Below are 23,799 nucleotides of genomic sequence, written 5' to 3' on the forward strand. Positions count from 1 at the left end.
TTCCCTTAGGTCCAGGCACTGACTGCATAAATCTTACTGTCTTAGCTCACCTCACGCTCACCAGTAATACAAAAAAACTAAGTATAAAAGGAAATACAATAATAACAGCTCATAGTTTTACAGTAAATTAAAAAAGGAATGAAGGCGATACATGAATCTCTCTCCTCTTTCTGTCATGTGCTATCTGTGTATGACCAATTGACTGAACAAATCCCTTTGAGCACTCAGTATTATTCCCCATTGGCATTCAAAAACCCTCTATCGAATTGATGAAGACGGAATATCTTAAATTCTATACTACATGATCGTGAAGTATGTATGTATGTATGTATGTATGTATGTATGTATGTATGTATGTATGTATGTATGTATGTATGTATGTATGTATGTATGTATGTATGTATGTATGTATGTATGTATGTATGTATGTATGTATGTATTTGCATCGGTCTGTGCATGTGTGACACGTTCAATCTTGTCTTCTCAGACTAAAAGCATAACTAGCTGAATGTCTCGTCTTTCTCTTTCTTCCATTTCTTTACGTACAGCCGCAGGACTCTACGATCATGTCAGGGACGTCGGTCTTGACAATGCTGTGCTGTGAGTTGAAGTAGACCATAGACAGAGGCCTGCGCTGGATGGGCACACAGCAGGAAGACACTGCTGTATTGATGCCATTGGCTTTGAGCTGGCTGAAGACTGTAGCGTGGAAGGAAGACGCGATGCCTGGAGACCCAGCCAGGGCCTGGGGACACTGGCCCATACAGTAATTCATGTGGTACCCTTCTGGAGCTATTATCCAGTCCTGCCACTGGATATCCTTGAACTTCACGTAGAAGTCCTTCTTGCAGCAGACCGTAACATCATCTCCGCACTGCAGGGACCTCTTCTGGAGGATGTGTTTGGGGTCCTCACGGAGCCGCACCTGGGCCACCATGAACGGCTGGTGGGCCATGTCCACGGTCTTACCCAGCTCACACAGGTTCTGGCTAACGCCATTCTCCCCGGCTACCCCGGTCTCTGCGCAGGTGACTTCCAGCTGTAGCAGCCGCTGGCCCCCGTCCATGAACGCTTGCAGGGTGTGTGTAATGGGGAAGGTGTACCAGTTGCTCTTCTGCACATCCAGGATCTTCTCTAGGAGGAGGGTGCGGTTAGAGCAGCTTCCCCCAAGCCCGGAGAGGTAGATGTGGACTGTGACGGTGGGGCGGGGACCCGAGTTAGGGGCGTCAGAGGAGTGGACGTACAGCCACAGGGCTGACTGGAGCACCTGAATGCTGTGGCCTTGCTCCTGCAGGAACTGGAAGGTGAGGCGTGGCTGAGCACCAGTAGTGTCCATCTCATCTAGATCACAGAGAGAAGATAGAGTGTGAGGATTGGTTTGGCATTTTATCACAATAAACAGTATTACCTGTAGGTGTATATATAATTTACTGTACATCACGTGTCAAACTCATTCCATGGAGGGCTGAGTGTCTGGGGTTTTCGCTCCTCCCTTGTACTTGATTGATGAATTAAGGTCTCTAAATTAGTAAGGAACTCCTCACATCTGGTTGTCTAGGGCTTAATTGAAAGGAAAAAACAAAAACAGGCAGAAACTAGGCCCTCCATGGAATGAGTTTGACAGCCCTGCTGTAACCCTGTACCAGTCTTTCAGGGTAGTTCTAAGTGATGCCAATATTTTTCATATAAGTTCACAAGTCAAAGTTAGAGCATGTCATTTATTTAAGCAAAGATACAATCTCAAAATATGTAACATATCACACTAATTGAAGTGTCCTGGATTTACCTTACTATGTTACGCCATCCAGGTTCAAAATTGAAATCAAATCATTAATAGTTTCAATTGGAATGAGGTCAAATAGAAATGACATGAGCTAAAGCTCGAGGTACAGATGTCGGATCTTAATATTTAATCGCAGGAGGAAAATAATCCTGGAGGATTTTAATGGACATTTAATATTTAGAATTGCCGCCAGGGGGCAGCTGGAAGCAGTGTTTGGAGCCTATACAATAACTTAGACCGCAGGTTCACTGGGTGTCAGTTCAACTAGCCTATGTAAGCTACGTGCAGGCTACAGCAGGTCTCATGTGAATTCTTATGTGGAATATAATAAATTGTCAATGTCTGTAGGGTGAAGATGTATTATTATTATTTTTTTAAATAAATTGTTTCATTATATATTGAAGGCAAGCAATACGCTGACACTGACACACATATGCCAGAGTAGGCATGGCTTAAAATCTGGCCCACTACTGCCCTTTAAATTGAAGGAACTAGTACTTTTCTAGTTACTCTCTGTAGGTTGTACTTTTACTCAAGTAATTTCTGAATGAAGCAACTTACTTTTTACTCTGTTACATTATTTATACCAAATACGTTCAGTTACATAGATTTATATTACTATATCGTCACTGTCAGATAACCTCCTAACCCATTTTTATTTTACACATTAATCAATACTATTGGTTCCCCTTTAACGTCTGTATGAACGTTTCACAACCCCTTGACCGATGAAATGAATTCAAAATAGCTTGTCATCCAAACTCCTCAATCCATTGGCTCTCAAAGTTGTCCGTTAAACCAAGTTTTATCTCCACCACCGCTCACTTCTCTCCTGAGGATATCTTTGTTCGTGGGTTCATAGCCAGACTCAGAGGAAAGTTACACTTTAATTACCTTCAGCGTTTGTAATATTATAGATTTCTGGAGCAAGATAAGTATTAATAAGATATATTTCTGCTATTGAACTTGTGTTTCGAGGACCAGTTAACTAGGTTTGGCTAATCCACAATCTGACAAAGTTTAATCTCCTGTTTTTAGCTCCCCATATGATCGGTTTGTTGGCCAACTAGCCAACTTGTTATTGGCATAAAGAGTGAACAGATTAATCGAACGTGTGTGGCAATAGCTAACTAGCTATTACAGTAGGTTGCCAAGCTGACTAAGATAGCTAGCTGCAGTGTCAACCATGTAGCTAGCAAAAAAAATAAAAAAGTATACTTTTCAACTTAAATTTAATTCCATGGTGAAACGTCTTTGATTTCCATATTAGTAACATGATTGAAAGTGAAATTTCGGTATTGATTGTTTGACTGTTGTAACACTTGTAACAATTAAAACATCACACTTAGTGTAAATCTTTTTAGTATGCATTCACCATCACATATACATTAAATTATATTAGTGAACATTTTTTAATTAACGCTATTGAAATCGTAAATTTTTCCAATGTCTCGACTACCATATACAGTGCAAAGTATTCAGACCACTTGCCTTTTTTCATTTTGTTACGTTACAGCCTTATTCTAAAATTGATTAAATAAATACAAATCCTCAATCTAGACACAATACCCCATAATGACAAAGCGAAAACAGGTTTTTAGAAATGTAGAAATTGAGCTCAGGTGCATCCTGTTTCCATTGATCATCCTTGAGATGTTTCTACAACTTGATTGGAGTCCACCTGGGGTAAATTCAATTGATTGGGCATGATTTGAAAAGGCAGACACCCGTCTATATAAGGTCCCACAGTTGACAGTGCATGTAAAAGCAAAAATCAAGCTATGAGGTTGAAAGAATTGTCCGTAGAGCTCTGAGACGACAGGATTGTGTCGAGGCACAGATCCGGAGAAGGGTACTAAAAAATGTCTGCAGCATCCAATGTCTGCAGCATTCCAAGAACACGGTGGTATCCATTCTTAAATAGAATAAGTTTGAAACCACCTAGAGCCGGCTACACGGCCAAATTAAGCAATCGGTGGAGAAGGGCTTTGGTCAAGGAGGTGAACAAGAAACCAATGGTCACTCTGACAGAGCTCCAGAGTTACTCCCTAACTATAACATTAGGGAGATAGAACTGCCAAAGGGGGTGGAGTTGGAATCTACTGCAGAGATAGCCTACAGAGTTCTGTCATACTATCCAGGTCTGTGCCCAAACAATTCAAGCTTTTTCTTTTAAAAATCCACATTTCCAGAAATAAGTCTCTCACCGTTGCCACTTGTTATAGACCACCGTCAGCCCCCAGCTGTGCCCTGGACACAATATGTGAATTGATCGCCCCCCATCTATCTTCAGAGTGGTTACTGTTAGGTAACCTAAACTGGGACTTGCTTAAAACCCCAGCCATCCTACAATCTAAACTAGATGCCCTCAATCTCACACAAGTTATCAAGGAACCTACCAGGTACAACCCTAAATCCGTAACCATGGGCACCCTCTTAGATATCATCCTGACCAGCTTGCCCTCTAAATACACATCTGCTGTCTTCAACCAGGATCTCAACGATCACTGCCTCATTGCATGCGTGGGTAATGGGTCCACGGTCAAACGACCACCCCTCGTCACTGTCAAACGCTCCCTAAAACACTTCAGCGGACAGGCCTTTCTAACCAACCTGGCACGGGTATCCTGGAAGGATATTGACCTCATCCCGTCAGTAGAGGATGCCTGGTTGCTCTTCAAAAGTGCTTTCCTATCCATCTTAAATAAGCATGCCCCATTCAAAGAATGTAGAACTAAGAACAGATATAGCCCTTGGTTCACCCCAGACTTGACTGCTCTTGAACAGCACAAAAACATCATGTGGCGTTCTGCATTAGCATCGAATAGCCACCGCAATATGCAACTCTTCAGGGAAGTCAAGAACCTATATACTCAGTCAATTAGGAAAACTAAGGCTAGCATTTTCAAGCAGAAATTTGCTTCCAGTAGCACTAATTCCAAAAAGTCTTGGGACACTAAAGTCCATGGAGAATAAGAGCACCTCCTCCCAGCTGCCCACTGCACTGAGGATAGGAAACAATGTCACCACCGATAAATCTATGATAATCGATCATTTGAATGAGCATTTTATCCACGGCTGGCCATGCTTTCCACCTGGCAACCCCTACTCTGGCCAACACCTCGGCACCAACTGCATCACCATCGATAAAAGACAGTACTGTGCAGCCGTATTCATCAACCTGGCCAAGGCTTTCGACTCTGCCAATCACCGCATTCCTATCGGCAGACTCAATAGCATTGGCTTCTCAAATGACTGCCTCGCCTGGTTAAGCTCTTGAACCTCTGGGGGCAGTATTTCATTTTTGGATGAAAAACGTTCGCGTTTTAAACAAGATATTTTGTCACGAAAAGATGCTTGACTATGCATATAATTGACAGCTTTGGAAAGAAAACACTCTGACGTTTCCAAAACTGCAAAGATATTGTCTGTCAGTGCCACAGAACTAATGCTACAGGCGAAACCAAGATTAAATTTCATACAGGAAGTGAGCCAGATTGTGGAGGCGCTGTGTTCCAATGTCTCCTTATATGGCTGTGAATGCGCAAGGAATGAGCCTACACTTTCTGTCGTTTCCCCAAGGTGTTTGCAGCATTGTGACGTATTTGTAGGCATATCATTGGAAAATTGACCATAAGAGGCTACATTTACCAGGTGTCCGCTCGGTGTCCTCCTTCAAAACTATTGCATAAACTCCAGGTGCGTGCATTTTTCCATTTTGAACAGAGGAGAAACCAAACTGCAACGAGTGATTTATCATCGAATAGATATGTGAAAAACACCTTGAGGATTGATTCTAAACATCGTTTGCAATGTTTCTGGCGATATTATGGAGTTAATTTGGAAAAAAGTTAGCGTTTTAATTACTTATTTTTATTTATTTTTCCTTACCCAAACGCGATGAAACAAAACGGAGCGATTAGTCGACACAAATAATATTTTTTGTAAAAACTGAACATTTGCTATCTAACAGAGTCTCCTCATTGAAAACATCTGAAGTTCTTCAAAGGTAAATAATTTTATTTGAATGCTTTTATGGTTTTTGTGGAAAATGTTGCATGCTGAATGCTAATGCTAAATGGTACGTTAGCCATCAATACTGTTACACAAATGCTTGTTTTGCAATGGTTGAGAAGCATATTTTGAAAATCTGAGATGACAGTGTTGTTAACAAAAGGCTAAGCTTGAGAGCAAATAGATTCATTTCATTTCATTTGCGATTTTCATGAATAGTTAACGTTGCGTTGTGGTAATGAGCTTGAGGCTGTAGTCACGATACCGGATCCGGGATGGCTCGACGCAAGAAGTTAATGCTATGCTAGCTATCAATACTCTTACACAAATACTTGTGCAGCTATGGTTGAAAAACATTTTTTGAAAATCTGAGATGACAGTGTTGTTAACAAAAGGCTAAGCTTGTGAGCCAATATATTTATTTCATTTCATTTGCGATTTTCATGAATAGTTCATATTGCGTTATGGTAATGAGCTTGAGGCTATAATTACACTCCCGGATACGGGATTGCTCATCGTAACAGGTTAACCAACTTCTTCTCAGACAGAGTTCAGTGTGTCAAATCGGAGGGCCTGTTGTCCGGACTTCTGGCAGTCTCTATGGGGGTGCCACAGGGCTCAATTCTCGGGCCGACTCTTTTCTCTGTATATATCAATGATGTCGCTCTTGCTGCTGGTGATTCTCTTATCCACCTCTACACAGACGACACCATTCTGTATTCATCTGGCCCTTCTTTGGACACTGTGCTAACAAACCTCCGGGCAAGCTTCAACGCCCCACAACACTCCTTCCGTGGCCTACAACTGCTTTAAAATGCTAGTAAAACTAAATGCATGCTTTTCAACCAATTGCTGCCCGACCGACTAGCATCACTACTCTGGACGGTTCTGACTTAGAATATGTGGACAACTCCAAATACCTAGGTTTCTGGTTAGACTGTAAACTCTCCTTCCAGACTCACATTAAGCATCTCCAATCAGAAGTTAAGTCTAGAATCGCTTCCTATTACGAAACAGAGCATCCTTCACTAATGCCGCCAAACATACCCTCGTAAAACTGACTATCCTACCAATCCTTGACTTCGGCGATGTCGTTTACAAAATAGCCCCCAACACTCTACTCAGCAAACTGGATGTAGTCTATCACAGTGCCATCCATTTTGTCACCAAAGCACCATATACCACCCACCACTGTGACCTCTATGCTCTCATTGGCAGGCCATAACTACATATCCATCGCCAAACCCACTGGCTCCAGGTCATCTAGAAGTCTTTGCTAGGTAAAGCCCCATCTTATCTCAGCTCACTGGTCACCATAGCAACACCCACTCATAGCACACCTCCAGCAGGTATATTGCACTGGTCATCCCCAAAGCCACCACTTGCTTTGACTTTCTTTCCTTCCAGTTCTCTGCTGCCAACGACTGGAACGAATCGCAAAATGAGTCTTATATCTCCCTCTAACTTTAAGCATCAGCTGTCAGAGCAGCATACAGATCACTGTACCTATACACAGACAATCTGTAAATAGCACACAATAACATTTGTGTTATTGACTGTACATTTGTTCGTGTAACTCTGTGTTGTTGTTGTTTTTGTCTCTTGGCCAGGTCGCAGTTGTAAATGAGAACTTGTTCTCAACTGGCCTACCTGGTTAAATAAAGGTAAAAATAACATTAAAAAATAAAATACAGAGATTACAGAGGAGTATAGAGTGCAGTGATGTGTCCTTAAATTAGCATTGGTGGCAAATCTGATGGCAGAATATTAAAGAACATCTAGCAGCTCAAGAGCACCCTTACCTGCCGATGTATACTTTACATCTCTGAGATCTAGCATGGATAGGATGGCCATCTGATTAATAAATACAGTAAGAAAGGTAGCTTATTAAACTAAATTGAGGGTCTTCAATTTAAGTACAGAATAATACAAAATGTTCTGAGACCAGCTTGAATCATTAAGTTCATTTGAATTTCCTGAAGCATCTCGAAAATTATTGCCAACAAAATAGTGATCAAGTTAAGATTAGACATCAGTAGGCCTACCTTGATATTCCCCAGTTATCTCAAGTCAGGGTTTCAATGTAAATGTCTGAGCTCAGTATTTTAATTGACCTGGCTTATTTCCAATTTTCCAAATGCGCATTCGATTCAGTCAGTAGTCCACAATGGAGGTAATAACCAAACGCCCAATAAAGTCCATAAGAAAGTAAACAATACTGTCACTAGTGTAGGCTACACTATAATGTTCAAAATAACTTAACTTACCCATTTCAGCGAAACTCACTATTTCATATCCCTGATCTTTTGAATCATTCATCTTCATTTCAAGTTCAATGGTGCCGTCCGGTCGGACTCGCCCCACGTGCAGTTTGCGGAGAGCCGTGATAAGCGCAGCGCTGGGCACAGTCGAGGTGATGTTCGGTCTCTCTTTCAGGTGCAGCTTGTTCAAGATCTGTTGCTTGGCGATCTCAACCAGGAGCCTCTGCTCCGAATCCTTCTCCATCGGCGGAATGCCACAAGACGCGCAGCCAGACGTGGTCCCTGCGGTGGTCGCAGTCTCCAGTCCCTTCACCAGCAGAGACGTCATCAATGAAAACATTAGAAATGTGAAAGAAGAAAATAGCATGTTGGCGGGCTCTCTAGACACATGGATACTATGTATTTTAGAAGCAGGCGCAAGTTTAAGATCCGATAATATTAAAGAGAGCATGTTTGAAAAAGTTGTTCCCCGAGTTGCTTTGGATGCTGATCGATTTGCATTCATTCAGTTCCTGAACTGTTCCAGTCACAGGGACCTTGTTCCTGCAAGTGGATACCTCGAAGACAAGGATGAAAGAGCGTGAGTGGTACTTCAACACCTAATGATGCTCCACAGAACTGGGGTAATCCACCAAAAGTTGTGACACGTTATAGGAACACACCAATGAGCGCATCAAGGAAATGACAGGCACTGTCTCCTGACAGGACACACACACACACACACACACACACACACACACACACACACACACACACACACACACACACACACACACACACACACACACAAAAGCAAAGAGAGACGGCGGATAGCATGGCACATGCGCTTTAGCGCACAGTGATCAAATTGGCCACATTATTACGCACAGTGCTGTGAAGGATAAGAGAGGGTATATTATCGATCACAGTCATCACTACACGATATCACCGAATAATAAACTCCAGTTGCCAAACACTTGTGGCATGCCACGTAGCCCATAAGCGTAGGCAACTTTGACGCGTCATTATTTGAATAATGGCATGGAGCCAAGGTATTACTCAGCGCGACGCGTCACGAACTGTGAACTTTATCCCAGGTAGTTACCCCTCTTTTTACTCAAGCTCCATCTGGTCAGATAGCTTTATAATGTAAATCAGCACATGTAGGCCTACAATAAATATGATGCAATCAATTAGGCCTATTGCTCTGTCGGGAAAGTTTCTGACAAGAGAGGGGCCAGTATTGATAACTGAAGTACTCTCACAATTACAACTTGAAATTGTACTTATGTTTATCGAAGTCTTGTATATTCTATGCTTTTTCTGTATCATGTATTTAACCATGTGAATCATTTGCTTTATCTTGGCAAGGTCGCAGATGTAAATGAGAACTTGTTCTCAACTAGCCTTAAATAAATAAAGGTGAACTAAAAATAAATTAAACAATTTTTGGCCTAATGCCTATTGCCAGGCTCTGAATTGGATGGCAATTATTATGGGCTATGTGTACTGTAAAGCAAGGCTTGCGTTTTTAGCCTAAATGCAAAATGGTGTCCAATAAACTCACAATACACAGTTCGAAGTTATTAATGGCTCCATGGTGAACAAGCATTGCTGCAATTGGCTTGAAAGGGGATTGATAGAGATAAGCAGCTATTCATACAATGTTAGCACAATATTAGCCTGCATCTACAAGAAGAGATTATGAATAAAAGACAGATTTTGTACCAAGCATATTTCTGTGTATATAGGCCTTGGCCAATAGGCCTGCCTCTGCCTGCCCACTCACTGCACACGAACACATCTGAACCAGGTCAATGGCATTCACAATAACAGCACAATAGAAGACACTCACATAGTGTAACCAATTATCCTAAATTGTAGGCCTAAATTGTAGGCCTATGTGAACCCTAGTGGAACTAGAGGTGTAGTTTTATAATAATTCACATGGTTATTTTATCACATCTCAATACTTGCCTTGCATAATTGCCATCTCTGTTCAACTATTACATTCCACTCCTTGCCACTCCAATCATTGCTCAAATTATTCTTTGGCAAATGACAGGAATGGATTGGAATGTTCGCTAAAAAGACTGGTACCCAGACTAGTACTTCCTCGCCACCATGTGGGGAGTTGTGGATACTAAAATGAAACTACAACAGGCATTGCAACACTAGAGGCTACAGTAAGGTGCACATTTTATTATTGTGGTTTTTGAAAATACATATTTTGTTGCTCGCGCTACAGACAGCTAAATCGGTCCGCTAATAGGTGACTAGTAAAGGCCTAGTGCACAAGTGCACTAAGTTGTTGTCCTTTTTGTTTGCTGTCACAGTTTACCATAAGGTGTAAAACATTACCAAACTAAATATGTAACTAGTAGTTAAGTGGTTTTCTGACCAGGTACATTTTTGCTCTTACTTGAGTAGTTTAAGGCTAATTTTACTTGAATAAATTACAATCTAAGTCACTGCACTTTCACTTAACTACACATTTTCAGTACTCTTACCCACCTCTGCAAATTATTATTGGTCGGTCACCGCTACCGCTCAGCTGCTCCCTAAATAAAGATGACGTCGGTGTTAGTCAGAGATATGTAAATAATGACGAGATACTCATGTCTCCGCCCTAACAATGGAAGTCGTTCCAAAGGCAGTGAGGCAGGCAACAAGTTTAAGTTTGCATATTAAATGCACAGAAATGCATTGGTCTTATTTTGGTGAGAGTGAACCCTCTCGCTTCACTTCTTCCTCGTTGCTTTAGTCCTGCTTGCAACAAAAGTCTTTCAAGATATATTTACCCTCTGGTTGGTATCGTCATCGGAACAATTTAGTCATTTTTTAACAGACTAAGGTTGATTGATCTATTTTACAAGCATGGAAAATCTACTGTGGCAATTTACCCAACACTTTGTATGAATGGAAACGGACATTGGTGTACTGTTATTTAATTTGTTTACTATTTATGTTTTCCAAAAGTGTATGGTATGATCATTTCTCAAGATTAGGGGTAAAATGACCTTGGACTGTCCTTTATTTTTTAAATGTGTAACTTTCTAGAGTCAATCAGGAGATTATGTTATTCCGCTAGACAACGCCAGATCGTCCACCCATGACAGCAGAATCCTTGACAATGCTGGAAAGGCGGGCATATGAAGGGGTAGATTCCCCTGCCTAAAGGAGGGGCTCCGCACGAAGATGGACACCTACATGACAATCATTATTGCAGTGGCGGTTCTGTATAACTTTGGCAAGAGACAAGGAGATGAGTCACATGAGGAGGACCTACCTGAGGAGAATGAGGAAGATGGCCAGGTGCAAAATGCTGCCAATGCAAATGAGAATGCTGTGAGGAGAACCTTGATTGAGAACCATTTTGCAGCCAAAGGTGTGTATAATGTAACATTGGTAACATGTAAAAAGCAATATTGTTTTGATCGAAACTCACAATTCCTAATTAGGCTATCTGTATTAAAATGTATTATTAACACTTTGTTATTCTCAATACCATACAGGGTGGAACTGGAAGCATCAGAACACAAGAGTGGGGACAAGACTAGAGGACACAAAATTGCTTGGGAAAGCATTTGTTTTGATAAATTATTGTTTAAATAAATAAAAAGATCAGCATTCTTTACACAGTGGGCATTTGTTACTCTGCAGGAGTTTCTGTTTCTGAATTTGCAGTAGCTCTTTTTGTAAATTCAGGACCTCAATGTGCAGTAGATTTTTCTGCACATCTATCACTCCAGTGTTAATCATGCTAAATTGTAATTATTTCAGCACTATGGCCTATTTATTGCCTTTCTTCCCTAATTTGAACACACTGTATATATATTTTTCTATTGTGTTTTGTTTGTTTTGTATTGTGTTTGTTTATCCCATGTGTAACTCCGTGTTGTTTGTGTCGCACTGCTTTGCTTTGTCTTGGTAGGATGCTCAGTTTTACAAGGGTATGTTTGGCAGCATAAGTGAAGGATGCTTTGTTGCAAAAAAGGAAGCCAATTCTAGATTTAACTTTGGATTGGAGATGTTTGATATGGGTCTGGAAGGAGAGTTTACAGTCTAACCAGACACCTAAGTATTTGTAGTTGTCCACGTATTCTAAGTCAGAGCCGTCCAGAGTAGTGATGTTGGACAGGCGGGCAGGTGCAGGTAGCGATCGGTTGAAGAGCATGCATTTAGTTTTACTTGTATTTAAGAGCAATTGGAGGCCACAGAAGGAGAGTTGTATGGCATTGAAGCTTGCCTGGAGGGTTGTTAACACAGTGTCCAAAGAAGGGCCAGAAGTATACAGAATGGTGTCGTCTGCGTAGAGGTGGATCAGAGACTCACCAGCAGCAAGAGCGACATCATTGATTTATACAGAGAAGAGAGTCGGTCCAAGAATTGAACCCTGTGGCACCCCCATAGAGACTGCCAGAGGTCCGGACAGCAGACCCTCCGATTTGACACACTGAACTCTATCAGAGAAGTAGTTGGTGAACCAGGTGAGGCAATCATTTGGGAAACCATCTTCTGGGATAGTGGATCAATTACCTTGGACAGAGCCCCCCCCCGGTCTGAATTAGCCCCCGCCTCTCCGCTGCCACATTCTTTTTGGCTTTCACTTTGAAGTTTTTCCAGCACATCTTCATCCGATTTGGGTCAATCTTCTCTTTAATCTGTGTCGATTCATTAAATCTTCTTTCTTTTTGACAGTCGTGTCGTCTGTCTTTTCATCCTCAAGTATGTTACTAAATTCCTCCATCAGCTCCGACAGGTTTTTTTCATGAGCGGAGAAATGTGAACTTCTTTGACGTGCAATGATCAGGTGGCTAGCGGACAAATAATAAAATGCCTAAATAAAATTAAGTAATGACAACAATAAATTATATTTTATGATATCTTAGTTTATAAACTAGCTAGCTACAGTATCTACCGTTAGCTAACAAATACATTTTTGGTTTCGTATAGGCAAATAACGTATTTTATTTCAAATCAGCCAACCCATGATAACCTTTCACAATGGAGTTGCAGTAGTTCTAACAACATTACATTGTCACAGTTTAAAACCGTTAATTTTAAATCTGGATTAGTAAATATATGATTAAGTGGTGCAACACATATCTGATTAATCATAAACCTAGATTTACAAAACCTAGATTAGCTCTAATCCTAGATTAATTTAATCTATGTTGGTGCAGCCCACCCAGAGCGTATGACATTTTCCCTCCGATTTTCAAAACAGAATACATTTTAGCAATACCTTGTATCAATCAGTAGATAAATCTGTTTGATAACCCATTAACTGCTCTCTTTCTAGATTCAGCAAGTCATGTCAGAAGCTAGCAGATTAACCTTAGTTTACAGCTGTAAATTCCAATAAAACTACATCACGTTTTGAATTTCACTTTCCTTGCGTTGTCTAACGACACTATCATGAATCTTGCAAATACGTTTTGTGGGTCAGAGTACAGTATTTATTTAGTATTAAAGGCCAAAAATACTGTAAGTTAGCATGTTTCTTACACTTGCTTTAGCCATAGGGAGCAGTGTTGTCAAGACAATTGTTGCCTAGCAACGCTTGGGTCAGCAGGAGAGAACATTTTCATAGCTCGACAAAAATCACATGATCGGTGAAACGGCTTTAGACCAAATAGCTATTGCAAAGATTTCGAATGCTTCCCCGGTCTGGATGACCTGGAATGATAAAGAGAAGATTTCTCATGCTCACTAGCTTAATCCTCCTTCCCAGGATCGTGCTCCGTGCTTTAAATAACTCAACTGTACCCCTCTGATTGGATAGAACGGATTAGGAATAGCTTCTACCAAAAAACAGTTACAGCTGTTTATCAGAGTTTAGAGTGACAAAAGTGGTTAGCTAATGTCTACTAACACCTCTCTGTGTCATCATTAATTAAGCAGCCCGAACAGAGCCGTTGCTATGGATACTCACAGACAGAGGGCAAAGATTATGACGAGGGTGAAGAGAGTGACCACAATCACACTCATTTCTGACTACACAACTACTGACCACACATCTAAATCACCACAAGTACCTGGCCACAACATGACTGACCACAACCACGCACCTACTTACCAAAACAACTGACTACACAAATGCTGAACCACACAACTAAGGACCACAACCACATAATTATTGACCACAACAAAACAACTGACCACAACTACTGCTCAGCACTAGCTCTTGTCCAGCTCTGGTCATGGGCATAGCTAGCTTACTCTGGCTCGCACTAGCTTTGGTCTAACTGGTTTGCACTATAAATTATAACTCGTTAATATGTATAAATTAGCATATAATACCGAACAATAATAATTGTAACTCTTGATTCGTTCAAGCTAAATACACCGATAAACTTTCATATTATTCATGCTATCCTAACTTTTCATGTACCTACTTTCTTTCTATAACCAGTTACCACAATTACTACGGCAGACACTACCACTGCTATAATGTTTTTCAAACCCATACATACTTTATTTTTTTGTTGCTTTAACAATAGTAAAGTAAAAGGTTTTATACTTCCACCACAAAAATACTTTTAAAGAGCTTTAGCAAACCTCAAAACTGTACTTGTAAAAAGTTATTTTGAAGCTTGCAAATCAAAATCTCCAGCTTCAATCATTTGACATACCTCTTCTTCGTCTTCATATTTAGCACGCTACTCCTCTTACACCGTTTAAGCTAGAAATGCAGCTCAAACTTTAAAATGTGCATAATGGTCACGCTTGAGTTGCTTGTATACAACTTTTTGAAATATTAAACTTTTTGTCCTTTTTGTCATCCATCAAAAAGGCATTATTGCAGGCCCTATTGTGACATTATCACTTCCAACTTCCATTTACTGTAAATGCAATAATGCAATTTGACACAATTCAGCTACTTTGAGCGCTTTGCAACAACATAGACCAAATTAAGAGCGTTTACATCTTTGCTTACTTCTCTGTTATTCATATGACCTTTCAACCCCCTAAAATATTCTGCTAAAACATTACAGCTGTTTTAGTAATCACATCAACAACATTTTGTAACGTTTTTGTAAACAACTGCCATTTTTACCACTACCCCAACAAGTCAGGAAAAACAGAGCATTTGACATTTTAGGAATAGCTTGAATCAGATAGTAGATAGAGCGGTTTTAGTTAGCCATCAACTGCTCTTTTTCTAGATGCAGCAAGTCATGTCAACAACAGCTGTAACAACAGCTGCAAATTCCAATAAAACTACATCACACTTTGAAGGTCACTTTCGTTGCTTTGTCTCACAACAGTATCATGAATCTAACAAATACATTTTGTGGGTCAGAGTGCAGTATTTATTTAGTATTAAATCACAAACGTACTGTATGTTAGCATGTTTCTCACACTTGCTTTAGCCATGAGGGAGCAATGTTTCCAAGGCTACTGTTCCCTAGCAACGCTTTGCTCGGCAGGAGAGAACGTCTTCATAAGCTCGACAAATTCACATGATTTATGAATCTTTTTCAGACCGAACAGCTAGTGGTAAGATTTCAAATGCTTCCCTGGTCTGGACGACCTGGAATGATAAAGAGAATATTTCTAAGGCTCAATTGCTTTGTCCTCCTCAGGATCATGCATCAGCTCCATGCTCTATATTACCCAACTGGCTAGTTTACCTGTCTCTAAAGACACGGGTGGGCTGTACCCCTCTGATTGGATAGAGCAGATTAGGAATAGTTTCTAGAGTGACAAAAAGTGGCTAGTTAACATCTACTAACAGCTCTCTGTGTCATCATTGAGCAGCCTGAACCAAACCGTTGCTATGGATACTCTATAGCCGCAGAAGGCAACAATAGCTGCAGAAGGCAACCATTATGATGAGGGTGAAGAGAGTGACCAAAACCACACAAATATTGACCACACAACTGCAGACACACAACTACTCACCACAATTACTGAACACAATTACTGAACAACGTCCACACAACTACTGACCACTACCACACCACTACTGACCACAGCCACAACTTCTGACCACATCTAGTGACCACAATCACACAACTACTGATCACAACCACACAACTACTGATCATACACCTGCTTATATAAATTACTAACTGAACACAACTAAACAATTACTGACCACAAAACTAAGGACCACGACCACTCAACTACTGACCACAATACAATTACTGACAACTACTGAACACAACTACTGGTCATTTAGCTATTTGATTTGCAATTTTAGGACCCCTTTACGTGCATCTCTAGGAGACAGAACGCATCTCCTTCCTGAGTGGTATTTATTATTTTTTTTATTTAACCAGGTAGGCTAGTTGAGAACAAGTTCTCATTTACAACTGCGACCTGGCCAAGATAAAGCAAATCAGTGCGACACAAACACAAAGTTACACATGGAATAAACAAGTGTACAGTCAATAACAGAATAGAAAAAAAGAAAGTCTATATACAGTGTGTGCAAATGGATTGAGCAGGTAAGGCAATAAATAGGCAAAAGTAGCAAAGTAATTAAAATTTAGCAAATTAACACTGGAGGGATAGATGTGCAGATGATGATGCTCAAGTAGAAATACTGGTGTGCAAAAGAGCAGAAAAAGTACATAAAAACAACATGGGGATGAGGTAGGTAGATCGGATGGGCTATTTACAGATCGGCTATGTACAGCTGCAGCGATCGGTTTGCTGCTCAGATAGCTGATGTTTAAAGTTAGTAAAGTAAATATAAGTCTCCAGCTTCAGCGATTTTTGCAATTCGTTCCAGTAATTGGCAGCAGAGAACTGGAAGGAAAGGTCGGCCAAATGAGGTGTTGGCTTTGGGGATGACCAGTGAGATATACCTGCTGGAGCGCGTGTTATGGGTGGGTGTTGTTATCGTGACCAGTGAGCTGAGATATGGCGTAGCTTTACCTAGCAAAGACTTATAGATGACCTGGAGCCAGTGGATCAGGCGACGAATATGTAGCGAGGGCTAGCCGACGAGAGCATACAGGTTGCAGTGGTGGGTGGTGTACGTGGCTTTGATTACAAAATGGATGGCACTGTAGTAGACTGCATCCAATTTGCTGAGTAGCGTGTTGGAGGCTATTTTGTAAATGACATCGCCAAAGTCAAGGATCGGTAGGATAGTCAGTTTTACATGGGTATGTTTGGCGGCGTGAGTGAAGGAGGCTTTGTTGCGAAATAGGAAGCCGATTCTAGATTTGATTTTGGATTGGAGATGTTTAATATGAGTCTGGAAGGAGAGTTTACAGTCTAGCCAGACACAGGTATTTGTAGTTGTCCACATATTCTAAATCACAACTGTCCAGAGTAGTGATGCTAGCCGGGCGAGCGGGTTCGGGCAGCGAACGGTTGAAAAGGATGCATTTAGTCTTACTAGCGTTTAAGAGCAGTTGGGGGCCACCGAAGGAGTGTTGTACGGCATTGAAGCACGTTTGGAGGTTTGTTAAAACAGTGTCCAAAGAAGGGCCAGATGTATACAGAATGGTATCGTCTGCGTAGAGGTGGTTCAGGGAATCACCCGCAGCAAGAGCGACATCGTTGATGTATACAGAGAAAAGAGTCGGGCCGAGAATTGAACCCTGTGGCACCCCCATAGAGACTGCCAGAGGTTCGGACAACAGGCCCTCCAATTTGACACACTGAACTCTGTCTGAGAAGTAGTTGGTTAACCAGGCGAGGCAGTCATTTGTGAAACCAAGGCTGTTGAATCTGCCAATAAGATTAGGGTGATTGACAGAGTCAAATGCCTTGGCCAGGTCGATGAAGATGGCTGCACAGTACTGTCTTTTATAGATGGCGGTTATGATATCGTTTAGTACCTTGAGTGTGGCTGAGGTGCACCCGTGACCAGCTTGGAAACCGGATTGCACAGCGGAGAAGGTAGGGTGGGATTCGAAATGGTCAGTGATCTGTTTATCAACTTGGCTTTCGAAGACTTTAGAAAGGCAGGGCAGGATGGATATAGGTCTGTAACAGTTTGGGTCTAGAGTGTCACCCCCTTTGAAGAGGGGAATGACTGCGGCAGTTTTCCAATCTTTAGAGATCTTGGACGATACGAAAGAGAGGTTGAACAGACTGGTAATAGGGGTTGCAACAATGGCAGTGGATAATTTTAGAAAGAGAGGGTCCAGATTGTCTAGCCCAGCTGATTTGTATGGGTCCAGATTTTGCAGCTCTTTCAGAACATCTGCTATCTGGATATGGGTGAAGGAGAAGCTGGAGAGGCTTGGGCAAGTAGCTGCGGACGGTGCGGAGCTATTGGCCAGGGTTGGGGTTGCCAGGAGAAAAGCATGGCCAGTCGTAGAGAAATACTTATTGAAATTCTCGATTATCATGGATTTATCGGTGGGGACAGTGTTACCTAGCCTCAGTGCAGTGGGCAGCTGGGAGGAGGTGCTCTTATTCTCCATGGACTTTACAGTGTCCCAAAACATTTTGGGAGTTAGAGTTATAGGATGCTCATTTCTGTTTGAAAAAGCTAGCCTTTGTTTTCCTGACTGACTGCATGTATTGGTTCCTGACTTCCCTGAAAAGTAGCATATCGCGGGGACTATTCGATGCTTGTGCAGTCCGCCACAGGATGTTTTTGTGCTGGTCGAGGGCAGTCAGGTCTGGAGTGAACCAAGGGCTATATCTGTTCTTAGTTCTCCATTTTTTGAAAGGGGCATGTTTATTTAAGATGGCGAGGAAATTACTTTTAAAGAATGACCAGGCATCCTCGACTGACGGGATGAGGTCAATATCCTTCCAGGATACCTGGGCCAGGTCGACTAGAAAGGCCTGCTCGCAGAAGTGTTTTAGAGAGCGTTTGACAGTGATGAGGGGTGGCTGTTTGACCGCAGACCCATAGCGGATACAGGCAATGAGGCAATGATCGCTGAGATCCTGAATGAAAACAGCAGAGGTATATTTGGAGGGAAAGTTGGTCAGGATAATATATATGAGTGTGCCCATGTTTCCAGATTTAGGGTTGTACCTGGTGGGTTCCATGATAATTTGTGTGAGATTTAGGGCATCTAGCTTAGATTGTAGGACTGCCAGGGTGTTAAGCATTTCCCAGTTTAGGTCACCTAACAGAACGAACTCTGAAGATAGCTGGGGGAGACAATCAATTCACATATGGTGTCCAGGGAACAGCTGGGAGCTGAGGGGGGTCTATAACAGGCGGCAACAGTGAGAGACTTTCTGGAGAGATTCATTTTTAAAAGAAGAAGCACTAACTGTTTGGGCATAGACCTGGAAAGTATGACAGAACTTTGCAGGCTAACTCCTCCCCCTTTGGCAGTTCTATCTTGACGGAAAATGTTGTAGTTGGGGATGGAAATCTCAGAATTATGAAGGCTGCGTGGTCCCATGGTGTTTACAGTGCGGCAAAAAAAGTATTTAGTCAGCCACCAATTGTGCAAGTTCTCCCACTTAAAAAGATGAGAGGCCTGTAATTTTCATCATAGGTACACTTCAACTATGACAGACAAAATGAGAGAAAAAAATCCAGACAATCACATTGTAGGATTTTTAATTAATTTATTTGCAAATTATGGTGGAAAATAAGTATTTGGTCAATAACAAAAGTTTATCTCAATACTTTGTTATATACCCTTTGTTGGCAATAGGTAGGTAGGTAGGTAGGCCTTGAAATACATCCACAGGTACACCACCAACTGTATGCGAACATGTTTACGCAGGGCCCAGCTGTAAAAGAGACCTTGGTCTCAGCCTCAGTGTTCCTTGTTGAAATTAAGGTATAATAATAAAAAGCGACTCAAATGATGTCAATTAGCCTATCAGAAGCTTTTAAAGCCATGACATCATTTTCTGGAATTTTCCAAGCTGTTTAAAGGCACAGTCAACTTAGTGTATGTAAACTTCTGACCCACTGTAATTGTGATACTTTGAATTATAAGTGAAATAATCTGTCTGTAAACAATTGTTGGCAAAATGACTTTTACCATGCACAAAGTAGATGTCCTAACCGTCTTGCCAAAACTATAGTTTGTTAACAAGGGATTTGTGGAGTGGTTGAAAAACGAGTTTTAATGACTCAAACCTAAGTGTATGTAAACTTCAGACTTCAACTGTAGGTATATGAAAAGTTAGGATAGCCTGAACATATGAAAGTTGGTTTGGTGTCTCTAACTTGAATGGTTCAAGAGTTACTGTTTGTGGGTTATTTCATGCAGATGCATGCACATTTATTTAATGATAATTGACTTAAAAAAGTGTTAAAGAATTTGAAGTTAGGATAGCCTGAACATGTGAAAGTTGGTTTTGTGTCTCTAGCTTGAACGGTTCAAGAGTTACTGTTGGTTGGTTATTTAATGCGAATTTCTGCAAATTTACACTACCGGTCAAAAGTTTTAAATGTTTTAAAACTATTTTCTACATCGCAGAATAATAGTGAAGACATCAAAACTATGAAATAACACATATGGAATCATGTAACCAAAAAAGTTGAGTATGTATTTGAGATTCTTTGCCTTGATGACCGCTTGACACACACACTCTTGGTATTCTCTGATCTTGATACCTTTCAGTGTCCCTTGCTAGTTTCTGTCCCACAATCTTGTTGTGCGTCATAAGGTGTTTCCATTCCCTCATGCTTGTGTACACAAAATTCCGCCCCTTGGGGTATTAAAACACATTAATCATTACTACCAACACACAAACAGCGAGTGAGTTAGCTACAGTATATCGACAATTCTATTTTTATTAACAGAGTGTTTTCCAGACAAGTGTGGAATAGATGGGTACCAAATTGAATTACCAAATGAGAGTAACATGAGTTATCTGAAAAGATTTGGCATGGGTCCTCAGATCCTCAAAAAGTTCTACAGCTACACCATTGAGAGCATCCTGACCAGTTGCATCACTACCTGGTATGACAACTGCTCAGCCTCCGACCGCAAGGCGCTACAGAGGGTAGTGCATACGGCCCAGTACATTACTGGGGCAGAACTCCCTGCCATCCAGGACCTCTACATCAGTCAGTGTCAGAGGAAAGCCTTAAAAATTACCAGACTACAGCCACATAGTCACTTTACCCCCCACATTGACTCGGTACCGGCACACCTGTATATTGCCTCTTTATTGTTATTTTATTGTTGCTCTTTTATTTGAAAATGTTTTACTTTAGTTTATTTAGTAAATATTTTGTTAATCCTTACTTTTCTTAAAACTGAATTGTTGGGCTTGTAAGTAAGCATTTCATGGTAAGGTCAACCAATACCTGTTGTATTCGACGCATGTGACAAATAAAATTTGATTTGATTTAGGTGTCAAGCTTATGGTCATGTGGCAGCAGTGTGTAGGAGGGAGATTCCTAGATGTGAGAAGTGTGCAAGATGACACGAGACAAAGGAATGTATAGTATCGGTGGAAAAAGTGTGTGTAAACTGTAGGAGTAACCCTGGTTCTGGAGATAAGCGGTGTCCGGTGAGAGAAAGGCTGGTTGATATTGCCAGGATCAGAGTAGTGTAGAAGATGTTGTGTGCTGAGACAGTGACGAGAGTAGTAGAGAAAGTGCCAAGGTTCAGGAGAAGACCAAAGTTTATTACAGAAACAGGGGGCAGGCAAACGACAGGTCAAGGGCAGGCAGAGGTCAGTAATCCAGAGCAGTGTCCGAAAGGTACAGAACGGCAGGAGGGCTCAGGGTCATGGCAGGCAGAGGTCAGTAGTCCAGAGTGGTGTGACAAAGCAGGCAGAATGGTCAAAAACCGGGAGAGATAGAAAACATGAGGCGACTCCAGGATGCTGGCCTTCTAGGCAGAGTTGCAAAGAAAAAGGAATATCTCATACTGGCCAATATAAAGAAAAGACTAAGAAGGGCAAAAGAACAGAGACACAGGACAGAGGAACTCTGCCTAGAAGGCCAGCATCCCGGAGTCGCCTCTTCACTGTTGATGTTGAGACTGGTGTTTTACGGGTACTAATTAATGAAGCTGCCAGTTGAGGACATGTGAGGCGTCTGTTTCTCAAACTAGACTTGTCCTCTTACTCAGTTGTGCACCGGGGCCTCCCACTCCTCTTTCTATTCTGGTTAGTGCCAGTTTGCTCTGTTCTGTGAAGGGAGTAGTACACAGCGTTCAACGAGATCTTCAGTTTCTTGGCAATTTCTCGAATGGAATAGCCTTCATTTCTCAGAACAAGAATAGACTGATGCGTTTCAGAAGAAAGGTCTTAGTTTCTGGCCATTTTGAGCCTGTAATCAAACCCACAAATGCTGATGCTCCAGATGCTCAACTAGTCTAAAGAAGGCCAGTTTTATTGCTCCTTCAGTTTCGTTTTCAGTTGTGCTAACATAATTGCAAAATGGTTTTCTAATGATCATTTAGCCTTTTAAAATGATAAACTTGGATTAGCTAAAACAACATGCCATTGGAACACAGGAGTGATGGTTTCTGATAACAGCCTACTATGTAGATATTCCATTTAAAATAAAAATCAGCCATTTCCAGCTGCAATATTAATTTACAACATTAACAACGTCTACACTGTATTTCTGAGGGCAAAGGCGGTCAAGCAGGAACCAATTGGATGCTTGAGAGGGGGGGGGCGTTCCTGAATGCCCGCATGCAGGAACACCCCGTATTGCGGGCCGCAATCACACAGTATTGGAAGCCGGAGCTGAAGGGAATCTCGTTTTTCTTTATTTTATCCAAAGTGTAAGGTTCTCGTTATTTTCATTTTAGAAGTTATTGGATGCGTTCTCTCTGATTTTATCTTCCACGTTCGATGTAGATACCCCTCACGTGTGTGCGGTTTTGAGTCGATAGCGTTTGACAGTGTAGTGGCTTTCACCGTGAGCCAACTCAGCGTTTGGTTAGCCATGGAGCCAACGTTACTAATTAGCTAGCGATTTATTCTTACCATTATTAGTTAACATTGGGTAAACCATTCGGAGGGTGGTTGACAAGCGGTATCGCTAACTAACCGCATACATATCGGCATTTCTTCAATTGTCTCGTAACCCATATCTTGTCATCGATATTTTTTCCAAATCGAATGTTGTTACGTTAGCTAACGTTGAAGATAATTAGCTAGCTAAAAGGAGCAGGTGAGCTGACACCTTGTTTGGCAGCTAAGTTAACGTTACCGTTAGATAAGAAGAAAAGGTTAACTTGGTTGCTGCGTATTGTCAGTGTGAACTGTCCGTTTAGCTAGCTAACGTTAAACATTTGGGAACTCAGCACTGCACTAGCAGCTGCTAGCTTACCCTACACTAATGTTAGCCCGTCTGTGTACCAGCAGTAGCTAACGCGTTTAGCAGCCTTCAACTCGAAAAAAACCCATCGAAGAAGCTTTCGTTGAGAGAAGACTCATCTAAACGGTAAGCGAGAGTTTTTCAAATATTCTACCAACCACTGTAAATTAGCTAACGAGCTAGTCTACCTAATGTACTTGCCAGAATATACCGACCCTATCGTGAAACTATTTTACACTGAGCTGCACTGAAGTCGGAACTCAATCATGGCTACATTAAGACACAATGGAGCTGGTGTGAGATATGGGTTGGAAAACGTACCTCAATGTAGGGATGGGATATGCCACTGTACTCCAAATCGTACCTTTTATCAACACTGCTCTTTAAATACTGCTAGTTTTCCCTGAAAACTGCCCTTTTTGTCCTCATGTTAACTAGCAGTAGCCAACAGCAGCCATTATGAAATTACATGTTGGGTTGAACAACAAATGAGCTGATTGGCTGACACTGCCATTCCAAAATGGCTGCGGTGGCTCCTGCTAGTTAGCATTACGACGAAAAAGGCAGTTTTCCTG

At 41.4% G+C, this 23,799-nt stretch overlaps 2 protein-coding genes across 10 annotated transcripts in view; one reads left to right on the forward strand and one right to left on the reverse strand.

The window, feature by feature from the left end:
• Positions 1 to 313: 313 nt before the first annotated feature.
• On the reverse strand, positions 314 to 23,694 carry LOC118399908 (inhibin beta B chain). 2 transcript variants are annotated; one of them, XM_035796126.2, is made up of 3 exons: positions 23,546 to 23,694; positions 8,065 to 8,365; positions 314 to 1,341 (listed from the first exon to the last, which is right to left on the reverse strand). In XM_035796126.2, the coding sequence occupies exons 2-3, from the start codon at positions 8,300 to 8,302 to the stop codon at positions 539 to 541; spliced, it is 1,041 nt and encodes a 346-aa protein (XP_035652019.1). In that variant the 5' UTR covers positions 8,303 to 8,365; positions 23,546 to 23,694; the 3' UTR covers positions 314 to 538. The 2 variants fall into 2 exon arrangements, with proteins under 2 accessions (XP_035652019.1, XP_035652018.1); XM_035796125.2 differs by lacking the exon at positions 23,546 to 23,694 and having other exon boundaries at positions 8,065 to 8,781.
• Positions 22,530 to 23,799, forward strand: part of LOC118399907 (R3H domain-containing protein 2) — a 70,714-nt gene continuing 69,444 nt past the window's right edge. For 2 of the 8 annotated variants that reach the window (XM_035796124.2, XM_052473188.1), the window contains exon 1: positions 22,558 to 23,350. The gene's annotated coding sequence lies outside the window, so the exon portion shown is untranslated. Of the gene's footprint in view, positions 23,351 to 23,799 lie in introns of all 8 variants that reach the window. The other 6 variants (XM_052473194.1, XM_052473192.1, XM_052473191.1 and 3 more) reach the window with 4 other exon arrangements.

The sequence above is a fragment of the Oncorhynchus keta genome, chromosome 21, assembly GCF_023373465.1.
Source record: "Oncorhynchus keta strain PuntledgeMale-10-30-2019 chromosome 21, Oket_V2, whole genome shotgun sequence".
NCBI classification, from domain to species: Eukaryota; Metazoa; Chordata; class Actinopteri; order Salmoniformes; family Salmonidae; genus Oncorhynchus; species Oncorhynchus keta.